This window comes from Nycticebus coucang, chromosome 11 (assembly GCF_027406575.1).
Source record: "Nycticebus coucang isolate mNycCou1 chromosome 11, mNycCou1.pri, whole genome shotgun sequence".
Classification (NCBI taxonomy): domain Eukaryota; kingdom Metazoa; phylum Chordata; class Mammalia; order Primates; family Lorisidae; genus Nycticebus; species Nycticebus coucang.
In genome coordinates, this window is record NC_069790.1 from 35,541,861 (window position 1) to 35,558,223 (window position 16,363).

A 16,363-nucleotide genomic window follows, 5' to 3' on the forward strand; every position below is an offset into this window, starting at 1 on the left:
TAGGAACACATCTAAGTTTCGCAGTAACGAGGGTAGGATGATATTTAAAGATCTGTAACAACCTAATGTGGTATGAAAATATATGATTTATATTGATGTCAAAATCACAAGTACTGTGATTCCGTGGTTTAGTGCCAACATTTATAATTGAAGGAAGTGTTAAATTTCAGTTAGGGGATAGAGAACATAAATATATGATTCCCCATGTGGAGTTTCTCCCCCCAATTTTGAGTTCCCTGAATTTTATTCACAAACTCCTTTGCTGTGATCTCAGAGTAAGAACATCTGAACTAAGGCTTTGTGTCCTGGGACGCTTAACTTGAGGCTAAAGCATTTGAACTTAAAGTGTAGTCATCAGATGATTTCAGACATTACATCTGCCAGTTTTAGTGGCTTTTAAAATAAGTCCTAATCCAGGGGCATTGGATCTCAGTGTACATCTTGTGACTCTTGTTTGTTTTCCCTTCTTGGGCTATGTTTGTTATGTACTGGTTTGTAGTTAATACAAAATTTATATTTTAAGTAGTTTCTAATCTTCCGCATTGACTATTAATGTCTTTTGTTTTTATAGTTTTTTTTAAAAGAAACATTTTAATTCTTCTGCAGGATTCGAAAACTTCAGATACGAAATATCCCGCCTCACTTACAGTGGGAGGTAAGAATTTCTTATTTAAAATTAAGATCTAAGTATCTATGCCTATTGCTATTTAGTTTTTCCAAAGCTTTTTCTCTTTTCCTTAACTTGGTATGCCGGAGTACAAAATTCTTCTGTCTTGTAACCTATGTCTTGGTGGTGTGGGTTTTTCTTAAGAGCACAGTGTATCTTTTATAAATCTGCTTTTTGAGATTAAAAAAAAAAAAAAAAAAGGCTGAAATACATTCTTGGGTCATCTTTCTCATAAAGTCTCTTCCAGATAAGATTTTTTTGAGTTTTCCCATTGTATTTAAATATGAAGTTCCCACTTTGGCAAATTTTTAAAAAGACAAATACCTGCTATTTATGTTTTATTTTAAAACATTCTGATTCCTTTTGCTCAGATGGTGGCACTATAGCAATTGTGTTTAAACATAAACTGTTTAGAACAATTGAATAACCTGTGTCAGTAATTTGGGAAGCATAATAATGTTGTGGTAAGAATTTAAGGCACCAATATTTAGGCTGGGCACAATGGTGCACACCTGTAATCCTAACTCTGGGAGGCCAAGATGGGTGGATTGCTTGAGCTCCACAAGTTCAAACCAGCCTGAGCCCCAGAGCAAGACCCTGTCTCTAAAAATAGCTGGGCCTTGTGGTGGGCACCTGTAGTCCCAGATACTTGGGAGGCTGAGGCAGGAGAATCAGTTGAGCCCAAGAGTTTGAGGTTGCTGTGAGCTGTGATGCCACGGCATTCTACTGAGAGTGACAGAGTGAGACTTTGTCAAAAAAAAAAAAAAAAAAAAACAATATTTGAAAGAATAAAAGAAAATACTGATTTTTATAGACAATGGAACCTCAAAGTTTTGTTTATTTTTTAGACAGTCTTACTGTTGCCCTGGGTAAACTGCCATGGTGTCATAGCTCACAGCAGCCTCAACTCTTGAGCTAAAGCAATCTTCTTACCTCAGCTTCCTGAGTAGCTGGGACTATCAGCGCACAACACAAGGCCTCACTAGTTTTTTCTATTTTTAGTAGAAATGGGGTTTCACCCTTGCTCAGCTTGTCTCAAACTCCTGAACTCAAGCAATATACCTGCCTTGGCTTCCCATAGTGCTAGGATTACAGTTGTGAACCACTGTGCCCAGCCAACCTCAAAGTTCTTAAAACTTGGAGAAGGTAGTGTAAACTGCTCAGCTTTTATGTATTTCTAATATAAAAATCAAGAATAATTAGCTTTGTGTGTTTAGATTATTCTTCTAAAGTATCATTTGATGACTAAACCAGAACCCCTCATCAAAATGCAAAGTTTGGTTAAAAGGTTCCCTTGGTGGTTGAGGGAAGTTGGTCTGAAGTCTGATTATGCAGTGTCCCTTGATTGGCAAGAAATGATTCATGTTTAGAATATTTTATACAGTATTTATCTTCAGAACAGTATCATTGAGTTTAATCCTTACAGGAATGGTTCTTTGTATGTGCTAAATATATTTTAAGGTATGTGATGTATTAAGATTTATACTGATGGAATCAATGACTTATATGATTAAATTTTTTATGTTTTCCTGTTTTAGATTCACATTTGTTTAGGGAATTCAGTAGCTTGAAGGATGTGTCCTCAAATCAGTGTTTTCATATCAAGTTTGATCCTCTTAAGATGGGCCATATTAAATTTGATTTAAAATGTAATTTAATATGATATTTTTTGTTCAGGAATTATATCTACATAATCTGTATAATGCAGCTCTCATTGAAATAATCAAATAGTAACAGCCAATTTTAAAGGAGTTAGAATAGTCACATATCTGCTATAAGTTAGTGGCAGAGTTTCCTTTTAATTCAATAATAGTATAGCTTCAAATTTAGATTGAGGTAGCTTCTCAGATTTTTAGTTCATATCATTTTTAGTGGCTTCTCAAACTTTTTGTTTTGTGTTTACCCTCATTCTGGGTAAAATCTAATCAGGATAAATCTTGGCAGGGTATAGTGGCTCATGTCTAATTGCAGCAATTTGGGATGGCATTGTGGGAGGATCACTTAAGTCTGGGAGTTCAATACCAGCCTGGGCAGCATAGCTGAGACGTCCTCCCTTACAAAAAAAGTAAAGTATAAGCTGGACACAGTGGCTCCCAGCTATAGTCTCTGTTGCTTGGGAGGTTATTTGCCAAATCTTAACCTTTTCTTTTATATTTCGTTTTATTCTCCCTAAAGTCCTTTAAGGTAATGCTAAATTGGTGATACTATCTCTCTGTTGTTAAGTGGGCAGATACGAGCATATAAAATTAAAAGAATTAAACAAGAACACACACTGAAGTTTAAGAAGCTTGGATCTAGACTTTGACCCCCCCCTCTTAAAATTTTAATGATTGTTTAATAATCAGCAAAGACAAATTTACTAAATTTGTTAGGGGTAGGATGACCTGTTACATGTTTCCTTTCCTTGAAGACTAGAATGAATACTGTATTTTTATTTCCTTTTTGGGAAGAGTCACTTTTTATCTTTGATTATGCACACTGGGTATGGGTATGCTGTCTTATGCCAAAGTGTTATTGTAGACAGTAATAATTTTTTCTTTCTTTTTTCTTTTTATTAAATCATAGCTGTGTACATTGATATAATCATGGGGCATCATTCACTAGCTTCACAGACCGTTTACCAAGTTTCACATATACCCTTGTAAGATACACTGCTGGTGTAATCCCACCAATCCCCTTCCCTCTACCCACCTCCCCTTTCCCCCTTCCCCCTATTCTTAGGTTGTAACTGGGTTATAGCTTTCATGTGAAAACCCTAAATTAGTTTCATAGTAGGGCTGAGTACATTGGGTACTTTTTCTTCCATTCTTGAGATACCTTACTAAGAAGAATATGTTCCAGCTCCATCCATGTAAACATGAAAGAGGTAAAGTCTCCATCTTTCTTTAAGGCTGCATAATATTCCATGGTGTACATATACCACAGTTTATTAATCCATTCGTGGATTGATGGGCACTTGGGCTTCTTCCATGACTTAGCAATTATGAATTGGGCTGCAATAAACATTCTGGTACAAATATCTTTGTTATGATGTGATTTGACAGTGATAATTTTTGCACTACAGTTCTGGACTCCCATTATAATGGAAGGATTAGGCTTTTGAATCCATTGATTAATTTTTAAAATCACTGAAAGTGGAATGACTAGACATTATGTGCCTCCTGATTTTTTTGATGCAATAGAAAATACATATCACCATAGATGAAATACTCTTACCGAAAAAACAGGTTTGACTGGATTCAGTCTCAGTTTAACTTTTGCGTTTACAAGGAATACAGAAATAGAGGGACAAATTAAATGCCACAAAGTCCAGAGTATAGGATGTTCCACAGGATAAATAATACTGTTTCACTAAGAAAGCAGTGACATGAAGAAAGGAAGGGGACTGTTGTCAAGTAAGTCTTATGAGGACAATTAAGTTTGAGAACTCAGCCTAGAAAGAGTGTTGTACACCTCATTGCTCGGTATCACTATGGGCATTGGAAAGCTATGCACCCATGGCAGCACCTAGTCCACACTTGAATGCAATTTTGGAACTGTCATCGTGTGAAGTCTGACAATAAGTTTAGAGTACTCACCCTAGAAAAAGTACTTTGAAGGGTGGACTACGTGCTGACTTGGGCGCACAGCTTCCCAAGGGGACTGTAGTGACATTCAGCAATGAAGTGTATAGCACCTAGGATGAGTTCACGAACTTGATTGTCCAACCTCATGCTTGCTTCTTGTCTACGTACGCTTAAGGTAGGTTTTTTTTTTTTTTTGGAGACAGTCTCACTGTATCACCCTCGGTAGAGTGCTGTAGTATCACAGCTCACAGCAACCTCAAACTCTTGGACTTAAATGATTCTCTTGCCTCAGCCTCCCAAGTAGCTGGGACTACAAGCACCTGCCACGGTGCTTGGCTATTTTTGTTGTTGTTGTCATTGTTGTTTAGCAGGCCCAGGCCGGGTTCAAACCTGCCAGCCCTGGTGTATGTGGCTGGCACTGTAACCACTGAGCTACAGGCACCGAGCCATGGTAGGTTAATTTTTGACAGTGTAAATAGCCCTTTGAAGCATTGCGGAGTATTTAGAGAAACCTCCAAGTTTTTTGTGTTGTTTTTTAAAGGAAATGTGTCAGCCTTTGGGGTTAGACTTGGAATTGCATCCTCCTAGCTCTACTTCTTTGTAGTTGTGTGATCTTAGTTATGTGATCTCTAAACAGGTTTCTTGATTTCTTTCAGCCACCTTTTCCTTGTTTCTTTTTTTTTTTTTTGTAGAGACAGAGTCTCACTGTACCGCCCTCGGGTAGAGTGCCGTGGCGTCACACGGCTCACAGCAACCTCTAACTCCTGGGCTTCCGCGATTCTCTTGCCTCAGCCTCCCTAGTAGCTGGGACTACAGGCGCCCGCCACAACGCCCAGCTATTTTTTTTTGTTGTTGCAGTTTGACCGGGGCTGGGTTTGAACCCGCCACCCTCGGCATGTGGGGCCGGCGCCCTACTCGCTGAGCCACAGGCGCCGCCCCTTTTCCTTGTTTCTAATATGGAGGTGATGAGAGGTGGCCATGTGGTTGGGTTGCTCTGAGCACTCGATGGGATTCTGCATGTTGGAATCTTTAAAATAGTGTCTGGTGCATGTAAGTTTCAGCACCAGTGAAACACTTTAGCAGTGGCATAAATAAGAAACTCATTACCTTTCAACCTCAAGTGTTTATGCTTGTCTCAGTCAAATATAGCCAAGAGTTCAGAAAACATGCTAGATGTTTCACCAGGGGGAATCACTTAGGTGCCAGAGGACTAAAGAGCAGAAAGAGAATCCAGTGTAGTGACTGCAGCAGGTAGCGACCACACAGGCTGGGAAGTGGATGTTATCAGATGCTAGAAACTTCAGAAAGAGCCCTGAGTAGTTGAGACTTAGATTTCTGGGCAACAGGGGCTCCTTGGCTGTGACCGGCACTTGAGATGGAAGAGAAGGGAGGTTATGAAATTGTCTTCTGGGAGTGTCCAGAGAAGCAAGAGGCTGAAACCAAGTGCTGATGTGGTGACGCCTCTGGCAGCAACTGACACATGGAAGAACGTGTCCCATTTTCCCCCACATCTGCCTTCCAGGCTCCTCTAATGCCTCCTATGGGCAGAAATTAACAGGGAGCTGCTGACAAGGAAGTGATGAGAGTGTATGGAATCCTACCCTCAGCACCTCAAAGCCAAAAAGTGCATTTGGAACTGAGAGCTTAACATCCAAGCGAAGTTCTAGAAATGAAAAAACTGCTCCCCTATTTTTTTTTTTTAGTCACCTTGTAAGCCATTTTCTGTAAGGTCACTGAAGAGGCGATAGCCTCTGGGTCCATGGTAGAAAGTCTTGCAATGTGTGGCATTTTGTGAGGTTGATAACTGGACTGCTACTTTTATGCCACTGTTACATCCTTATCCTTACTATTTGCTATCTTTATACCATGATATACTGCTGAATGATTAGAAGGGGATTCCTCTCAAGTTCTCTGTGTCAAGCAGAGGTTAGATGGTTTCTAACTATTTTTGGGTGGTGATAAAAGCATTAATGGCTACTGAATTCTGCTGAATGTTTATGGCAGACAAAGATTGGGGAAACTAACTTAATGCAAGACTCTGCTAGAGAATTAGGTAGATTTTTACCAAATATATGGAATATAGAGGGGAAACAGGAGAAAATTGCTTCTCTACCCCTCACTGTTTTGCCTGAGGTACTTGGAGAATAGGTTTGGTGAGACCAGAACTGGAGGGGCTCCTCTGAGGAAACAGTTCCGGTTTTGGAAGGATCTGGTACCTCATAGATGCTCCGATGGAGGGAGGGTATGTGTGTGGTCCGTGTGTGAGAGCCCCTTCTTGGGTGAACAAGGATAGGCTTTGGGATGAAGCTCTAGCAGAATACTTGCTTTTAACACTTTTGATCCTTTTTTTTTTTTTTTGCTTGCTTTTTCTCTAGTGAGCCCCCCATTTTCTAAATTTAAGGAATGTCTGTATGTGAAAAAATAACCAGCCAAGGTCTTAGTTAGGGAAGGACTTCTCAAAGAGTTTTTCCTAATCGTACTATCTCACTAGTACTATCCATCAAAAGAATCAAAATTCTGGCAGGGCACCCATACCTCAATGGTTAGAGTGCTGGCCCCGTGCACCAGGGGTGGCGGGTTTGAACCTGGCCAGGGCCTACTAAACAAGAAAAAAAATGAAAGAATCAAAATTCCTGATAAGTACTCAAAAAATATCAAAAGGAGCACCTTCCCTGAAATGAAGCATGAGGTTCACAACTTACATAAATGAAGTGGTCATAGAGTAAAGAGCAAGTTGGAGTCTCATTTTGGGGTCTAGAGAGGAAAGTGGAGTGGTGTTTCCAGAATTTACTGTCTGCGAAAGTGGTTTGAGCTGCAGTTAGTCATCTGCATCATAAGGTTCCACCTGCTGACAAGGTCCTGGCATTGCCCATGATCAGAATGACTGTTTTCTGAGTCAAAGATTTGAATATGTGGTCTGACAAACACTTACAGGGGAACGCATACTTTAAAATGATAGTCTTGCTAGAAAATCTAGATCTTTTGGTTTTGCTTTAACATTTGGATATTTGATTTTTTTTCCTGGACTTGATTGAGCTGAGAAGACGACTATCATTAAGTAAAGCTCTGGCAAAAGGAGGGAAACCAAAGGAGTCCTTAAAAGAAATCAGGCCAGGCATGGGGGTGTGTGCCTGTAGTCTCAGGTATGCCAGAGGCCAACCTAGGAAGGTTGATTGAGCCTAGGACTTTGTGACCAGCCTGGGCAATATAGCACAAGACCCTGTCTCTTAAAAAGGAGTGGGTGGATAAGGATGTAAGTGGAAGGTAATGACGCCATGTTATGTTGTCTAGGGGAGAAATGATGCTGTGAGCCTTGGATGGATGTGTGCTGAGAATTGGGTACTGTCTACTGTCTTGAGGATTAGGGGCAGGTGAGATGACTTCCAGGTAAAGAGACTAGGCTGGGCCCATGGAGTATGTTAGGTGAAGACCTTGCTGGATGTTGACATTCTTAAGGGCAGGAATGTTCATTTATCATCTTCTGATTGTTTTGTGGCACTGTGGTGGTCAGGTATTCTGTCCATAATGGATACAGGGAATTAAGCTGAATAGAAATTGAGTGAGAAGCATTTTAAGTAGTATTGACTTTGTAAAGCTAACAACATGAAGTACTTCAACTCAGCAGAAGATAAACAGTGGAGTTGACATTGTGAACTGAACATGAAAAAGTAATGGGAGACACTAAAGTGAAATATTAGAAATAACTCATGTGAAAGTTGCCTTTTGCAGCAAGGACAGCTTGGAGTTCTAAAGTAGTAGCGGATGAACTGGGTAGATTTTCTTCACAGTGGCTTCACTTTGAGCACTTGGTCAATAAATAGCTGACACTTATTAAGCACTTATATATCGGAGACTGAATTAACCCATTTTATTTTATTTAAAAAATTTTTTGAGACAAATTCTTGCTCTATTGCTCAGGCTAGAGTCTAAAGTTTATTGTAACCTGAAACTCTTAGACTTGAAGAGGTGTCCATCCTGCAGCCTGTAGGCCCTATGCAGATTATTTGAGGACTGTTTTGCTTATCTGTGGGGTTAGCTATTGTGAAAATTATTCAGACCATTTTTTTCTTTGCTCATCAGCTTTTGTTAGTGTTTGTGTATTTAATGCATGGCCTATGACAATTATTCTTCCATTGTGCAACAGAGAAGAAAAAAGGTTGGACACTCCTGGTTCCAGCCATCCTCCTGCCTTAGGGGAGTAGCTAGGACTGTAGGTGTGCACCACCATGCCTGGCTAATTTTTGTTAACACTTAGAGACAGGATCTTGCTGTTTTGCCAAGGCTAGTCTCAAACTCCTGGCCTGCTGCTTTGGCTCCCCCTAGCCTAACCCATTCTAGGTTTCACAACAGTCTCACACCCCCACTTTACAGATAAGGCAGCTGAAGTACAGAGAGGTTAAAGTAACTTGTCCAGAGTCATGCATCTGAATAGAAAACTTACTCTAATAGGTATGTTTCTATTTCTTGCAGTTATTACCATTTATTTGGTTTCAACATGCCCCTGAAAGTTTGATGGTAAACCTAATGGAAACTGGATCCTCCCAGGTCTGGGAGAAATATGTGGTTATGAGTGATGAATGAGCATAGATGGATTCATTGGGGGAAGTTATCGGTAAACTACTCTGTTTAAAGACCTGTGGAGAATAGAGTTCTTCACGCATGGCTGCTCTGAAATGGGTCAGACTTCATGTCATGATACAATACCTGGCTTTTGGTGTGCAGGGGAATGCCAGACTTTCTGTACAGTTGGTATACGAAGCAAGTATTTCTGGCCTCACCCTGCTAACCAACCACATGTGTTTGCTGTGCCCCTGCCCTGTGACACCTGGACTTTCGTCCTCTGTTTCCATATATATTTTATTATCTTTAAAGGTCTTTATGCCCTTTATTAAACCTTTTATTATGAAAAAACTGAAATACAAAAATAGAGACGCTAATATAATGAAACCCAGTTTCAGCCATTATCAATATATGGTCAGCCAGTCTTGTTTTATTTGTGTACCCCTATCCACTTCCCCTTTTCTCATTTATTTCAAACCAAATCCTAGACATTATACACATATATCACTTCAGCAGTAAAGACTTCAGTGTATATCTCTATAATGTCTGTTAGCGTGCTAGGGCTGCCCTAACAAAATACTGGAAACAGGCTGTTTTTTTTTTTTTTTTTTTTTTTTTTTTTTTGTAGAGACAGAGTCTCACTGTACTGCCCTCGGGTAAAGTGCCGTGGCGTCACACGGCTCACAGCAACCTCTAACTCTTGGGCTTACGCGATTCTCTTGCCTCAGCCTCCCAAGCAGCTGGGACTACAGGCGCCCGCCACAACGCCCGGCTATTTTTTGTTGCAGTTTGGCCGGGGCTGGGTTTGAACCCGCCACCCTCAGCATATGGGGCCGGCGCCCTACTCACTGAGCCACAGGCGCCGCCCGAAACAGGCTGTTTTAAACAACAGACTGTCGCACCGTTCTCAAGGCTAGAAGTTCAACATGCCACAGTGTCAGCAGGTCTGAGGGCTGTGAGGGAAGTATTTCTTGGAATCCTCTCTCCTAGTTTCCAGTAGTTCTTTGGTTTGTGGCAGCACGACTCTGGTCTTCTCCTGGTGTTCTCACAGTGTGCGATGTCCCTTCATGTAAGGGCAGTGGTTATATTGACGAGGGCTCACCCTAATGACCGTGTTTTAACTTGATTACTTCTATAAAGACACTGTTTCCAAATAAGGTCACATTCTGATGTACTGGGAATTCAGATTTCATATGAATTTTGCAGGGGACATGATTCAATGCATAAGTTTCTTTAAAATGTTCACAAATTACTAATAACTCTCAAATATCAAATCTAGTCAGTCATATTTCCTGGATTATCTCAGTTTTCGTAAGTTGATTTGAGTTAGGATCGGATCATTTTGGTCAATCTGTTTTGAGTCCCTGAATCGGTAGGTACCCTTTTTCTTCCTACCATCTTTCCTTCTGAGGTGTATTTGTTGAAATTGGTTTATTTGTTCTGTGTAATGCTCCATATTCTTATTTTGCTGAAGTGTATCCACGTGCAATCATTTAACACGTTCCTCTGACCCCTGTAGGACTTGGATTAGACTCAAGCATACTTTTGTTTGGACAAGACAAAGTAATGGGTGGTTGTGTATCCTCTCAGGAGGCATGCAGTGTATGTCTCTGTGATGTGAAACGCTTTAGTTTGTACTGGTGTTTACGGAATAGTAATATAATAGTGCTATGATTTCTTTGTTAGTTGAAATGCGTTTGTAAAGAAGAAATTGTCCTCAGTGGTTATTTGATTATTATCTGAGATATATAGTTTGTATAAGAGAGGAAGAATGCTTGATTTCCCACTCCCCCCCATCCCCCCATTTATTTACTGTCTTCTATAAATATAGGTGCCCTGGCGCATCCTACAAAGGTGGCTGTTGAGTTTCTGTGTAATTATGAGCTCATGAAGCTAAATATACTTAGGTTACAAAATTATTAAAATCATTTTTATTGATGCCCAAATAACCCTATCCTGAGAGAACTGTGGAAACTTCAACTTGGTGCCTTGAAGTTCATGTCCTTTTGATGCCACCTCACTAGTTGATAACTTAATTTTTTGGAAGAAGCAGTTCCAGGAATTTTGAAATAAAAAAAAGTCCCAGGTTTATCTTGTACATTTCTTCTTCCCAAGGACTGGGGTCAACGCTGGTTCCTTGGGAAATGGTGTTTGACCATCACTGTGTGGTGATGCCCACCTTGGGACCAAATCACTGGTCTGTCTTTGGTTCCTTTCTGTTGTAACATTTACGTCCTCAGTTCCTGTCACTGCGGGCCTCAGTCCCTGTGTTCTTTATGTTATTCTCTGACACGGTTATACACGTCCCTATTTAAAAAAAAAAAAAAATTCTTGGGCATTGGGGAAGGCTGAGGCAGGTGGATCCCTTGAACTGAGGAGTTCAAGACCAGCCTGAGCAAAAAGAGACTATTTATACTAAAAATAGAAAAATAAGCTGGGCATAGTTGTGGGCGCCTGTAGTGCCCGCTACTGGGAAGGCTGAGGTAGGAGAATTTCTTGAGACCCCAGGAGTTTGAGGTTGCTGTGAGCTAGACAGAGGGAGACACTGGCCTCCCCCAACAAAAATCACACTCTGGAAATTTTACTTGTTTGTGCTGGATTTTTGCTTCCTATTTGAATGCAAACATTTGCTTAGATAGCTGTTAGACTTGAGGTGTCTAAAACTGAGTTTTTTTTCCTCTGCTTTCTCTGTGAATTTTAATATTGCTGTGGTCATAAAGACTTGGTTTTCCTGTCATCCTTTTCTCTCTCTGTCCACAGGGCACCAAATGTCCTCAGTCAGGTTCCCCCACCCCCTTCCTTGTTTTCTTTGATGTTCTTTCCTGTGACCTTGGCCACCATTGTGGAGAGGATTCCATCTTTTAACCTTCTTGACCTGTGTAAATGGAGAGAACAGTATGTGGGTGCAACCACCCTGGGAGGGGTGACCACAGAGAGCTCCTGCTTTTTGTCCTCAAGTTTTAACCCTTGAGTTAAAGCTCAGAAATGAAACTTGCCGGTTGAGGCACGTGGCAATCGCAACAGCTGTTACTGTACACAGCATGTTAGTGGGTCTTGTTTGGTTTCTTACTAATCAAAATAATTTACCCAAGTTGGGTTGCACCTGTGGCTCGTGGGCAGGGCACCGGCGCCATATATTGAAGGTGGTGGGTTCGAACCTAGCCCCAGCCAAACTACAACAAAAAAAAAAAATAGCCGAGCGTTGTAGGGGGTGCCTGTAGTTCCAGCTACTCAGGAGGCTAAGGCAAGAGAATCGCCTAAGCCCACGAGTTGGAGGTTGCTGTGAGCTGTGTGAGGCCACGGCACTCTACAGAGGGTGATAAAGTGAGACTATGTCTCAAAAAAAAATTCACCCAAGTTAGTTTCAGTTTCAGTACTTTATATTTATAAAAAGTGATATGCAACCAAAAATTACCATGAAATGATAAAGCTTTGCCATATCAATAAAAAATTAATCATTTTTTGTATAATGCAACTCAAAACATCAATCATATATTTTTGGATTGAAATTGTCTTCTCTCCATTGAAGCCACTGAAGATTGACTTCTTTTAAATTTGAAATAGGTTCTATGCTTTCGTTTTCCAAATCAGATTCCGAGGTACTTGACAGTCTGTTTTTTGTCAGAAGTGTTTTTAAAGCTATCTCTATATCCAAATTCTGCAATGATGATCAAGTCTTCTGAACTTGGCAACTCTTTGAATTTATCGTACTCCATATTTATATATATTCCCACAAGAATCCATTATTTGTACAAATTATTTCAGGCACAACTGTGAAAAATATTCAGACTGAAGTGTATGATGCTTGCAAGACTCAAGTTTTTGTTTACAAAACCAAACAAACATCTTATTTGAATGCTTGTTTGTGACCAAAGGTTACAACTGTCTTGAGTTGCCTGGTCAGCATTTTTAGCCTTCTACGTTAGCGCTAAATGGTGAAGTTGCCCTTTTAACTTTGTAATCTGCAAATGAGTCTTATAACTCATTAATTTAGTCCTTTCTATTTGAATTACATATATTGAACTACCAATAACCATAGACTGACTTAGCTTGAGTAGTACTCATAAAAGAAAGAGATCTTTGGTTTCTATAGTATTCACTTGCAGTTGTGGCTGATCCAAGAAGAAATAATTGCTAAATAGGTCTTTCTCATCTGTACTACAGGCAGAACTTTTTTTTTTTTTTTTTTTTTTTGGAGACCGGGTCTCTCTCTGTTGTCCAGGCTGGAATGCAGTGGCCTTATCATAGCTCATTGCAATAGCAAACTCCTGGGCTCAAGTGATCCTTCTGCCTCAGCCTCCCAAGTAACTGGGACTACAGGCATGTGCCTCCATGGCCAGCTAATTTTTGTATATTTTTTGTAGAGATGGGGTTTCTCTATGTTGATCAGACTGGTCTCCAGCTCCTGGCCTGTAGCAGTCTCCCACCTTGGCCTCTCAAAGTGAACTGTCATGCCAGGCTGACAACAAAAGTTTGAAATTTTAATGAAGTCCAATTCATTCACTTCTGCCAACCCCATTTTGTAGTGTCTTGTCTACTAATTCTTTGCCTTAATCCAAATTATGGAGGTTTTCTCCTGCTGTATTAGGCCTGTGGTGCATTTTGAGTTAATCTTTATGTAATGTATGAGGCATAGGCCAAGGTTTTATTTATGCATATAGATGCCCCATTATTCCAACATCATAAATTAAAAAGATTATTCTTTCTCCATTAATATGCTTTTGTTCTTTTGTCACTAATCAGTTGACCATATTTGTGTGGGTCTGTTTCTGGACTCTGATACTGTCCATTGATTTGTATTTCTATATCTTTGCAATTAAGCTTTCTTGGTTACTGTGGCTTTATATTGTCAAGTCTTAAAATTAGGTAGTGTTATTCTTTCAACTTTATTCTTTTGCAAAATTGTTGTGGCTATTGTATTTACTTTGCTTTTCTATATATATTTTAGAATCAGTAAGTCTATACATAAAAGTTCTGCTGGTATTTTGATCGGAATTGAATTAAGTTTGTATAAAATGCTGGGGAAACAGACAATTTATCAAGTTGTCCTTTAGTGACTGGCTTATTTCACTTAGCATAATGTCCTGAAGGTTCAGCCATGTTGTACCATATGTTCAGAATTTCCTTTTTACAGCTAAAAAGTATTCTTTTGTATGTGTGGGTATTTTGTTTTCATTCATCTGTTAGTGAACACGTAGGTTGTTTCCACCTTTTAGCTACTGTCAGTAATGCTGATGTGAACAAATAACCTCTTTGAGCTTCTGCTTTTGATTCTTTGGGGTATATATTCTTTTGCTGGATGTTACAGCAAATTCCAGAGTACTGGGATTTAGAGGCGTGAGCCACCATGCCTGGTCTGTATGCTATTTTAAGTTTTTGAGGAAGTACCGTACTGTTTTGCATAGCAGCTGCACCATTTTATATTCCTACCTACAGTGTACAAGTGTTCTCATTTCTCTATGTCCTCTTTAATACTTGTTATTTTCTGGTGTGTGTGTGTGTTTTAAACTAGGGTCTCACTCTGTCTCCTACACCTGCCTGGATGATTTTTTTCTATTTTTGGTAGAGATGGGGGTTTCGCTGTTGGTCAGGCTAATACCAAACTCTTTACCTCAAGCTATCATCCCACCTCAGCCTCCCAGAGTGCTAGGATTACAGGTGTGAGCCACTTTACCCACGCTGTTTTGTTATTTTGTTTTCTGGATAGTGGCCACCCTAATGGGTAAGGTTGCTGTTTTTTAAGTTTTTATTTCTAGTTGTTTTTATATTTAGAAATGTTTAATTTTTCCGTATTGACTCTGTATTCTTTATTGTTGCTAAACTTATAAGTTTAGGGTTTCTTTAAATAAATTGCTTGGAATTTTCTATTTAAACAATCATATATTAAAAACAGCCATACTTGGCATTGTACTTTCACTTCTTCCATTATCATCTGTATGCCTTTTTTTTCTTTTGGAGGCATAGTCTAGCTCTGTTGTCTGGCTAGAGTGTGGTGGTGTCATCATAGCTCACTGCAACCTAAAATTCCTGGCCTCAAGTGATTCTCCTGCCTGAGCTGGGACTACAGGGATGTGTCAGTGTGCCCAGCTTATTTTTCTGTTTTTTAGTAGAAATATGGTCTTGAACCCCTGGCCTCAAGCAGTCCTTCCATGTTGGCCTCCCATAGTGCTGGGATCAGAGGCATGAGGCACCATGCCTGGTCTGTATGCTTTTTCTTTTATTGCTGTGATGTGCTATGTAAAACATATGACAAGAGTCGACATCTTTTCCTTTTTCTAAATTTTTGTCAGAAAATATTCAGTCTTTAGTCTTTTACCACAAGTAAAATGTTACCTCTGTAGTGTTTTCTTTTTTTTTAATTTAATTTTTTTTTTTTTTTTTTTTTTTTTTGAGAATGTTGCCCTGGGTAGAGTGCTGTGGTATTATAGCTCACAGCAACCTATTTTGGGGCTCAAGTGATCCTCTTGCTTCAGCCTCCCAAGTAGTTAGGATGATAGGTGCCAGCCACGATGCCTGGCTAGCTTTTCTATTTTAGTCTCATTCTTGCTCAGGTTGGTCTTGAACTCCTGAATTTAAGTGGTCTACCTGCCTTGGCCTCCCAGAATGCTAGCACTCTAGGTGGGAGCCACTGGGCCTGCCAGCTTTTTAGTTTTTGTTGATGCTCTTTATCAGGTTGAAAACATTCCTAGTACATCCAATGTACTCAGCCCTACTATGAAACTAATTTGTAGCTTTCATATGAAAGGTGTAACCCAATTATAGCTGAAGACTATGGGGAAAGGGAAAGGAGGGGAGGGGGAGGGTAATTGGTGGGACCACACCTACAGTGCATCTTACAAGGGTACCCGTGAAACTTACTGAATGTAGAGTATAAATGTCTTAACACAATAACTAAGAAAATGCCAGGAAGGCTATGTTAACCAGTGTGATAAAAATATTTCAAATTGTATATAAAACCAGCGCATGGTACCCCATGATTGCATTAATGTACACAGCTATGATTTAATTAAAAAAAAGAAAAAAACATTCCTAGTTTGCTGATAAGCTATAAAATGAGTGAATGTTGGATTATTTATATCTATCTGATTGAATATTGGATTATTATATATTTTTCTGTAAATTGATAGCATTTTTCTAGGCAATTAAGATTGTTTTGTTTTTGTGAATATTGAGTCAACTTTGCATTCATATATTACTCGATTCAGTTTGCTGACATTTTTGTTGGAGGTTTATTGTGTCTTTGTTCATGAGGGATTTTTTTTTTTTTTTTTTTTTTTGCATTGTCTTTGATTTTGTTGTGTTGTTGGGAGAGTGTGCTTATCTTTTTTTTGGAAGTAATTACGTTGAATTGGTGTTGTTACTTTAAATGTTTGATAGAATTTTGCCCATGGAACCACCCGACAATTTCTCCCTTGTGTCTTTTGTTTTGAGGTATTTTTTTTCTTTTTTTTCAAGCTCAAATTCAGTTCTTCAATAGTCATAGTACTGTTCTGGCTATCTCTTTCATCTTTTCAAAGAGGTGGTTCATTTCATCCAACTTGCTGAATAGAGTTGCATGAAGTTTTGTAGC

The 16,363-nt window shown here is 39.5% G+C and overlaps 1 protein-coding gene across 1 annotated transcript in view; it reads left to right on the forward strand.

The window, feature by feature from the left end:
- IGF2BP3 (insulin like growth factor 2 mRNA binding protein 3) overlaps nucleotides 1–16,363 on the forward strand; it is a 152,002-nt gene that overhangs the window by 42,859 nt on the left and 92,780 nt on the right. Inside the window, exon 3 of the mRNA XM_053553624.1 lies at nucleotides 607–655. Within this exon, the coding sequence (XP_053409599.1) occupies nucleotides 607–655 (49 nt within the window). The remainder of the gene's footprint in view (nucleotides 1–606; nucleotides 656–16,363) is intronic.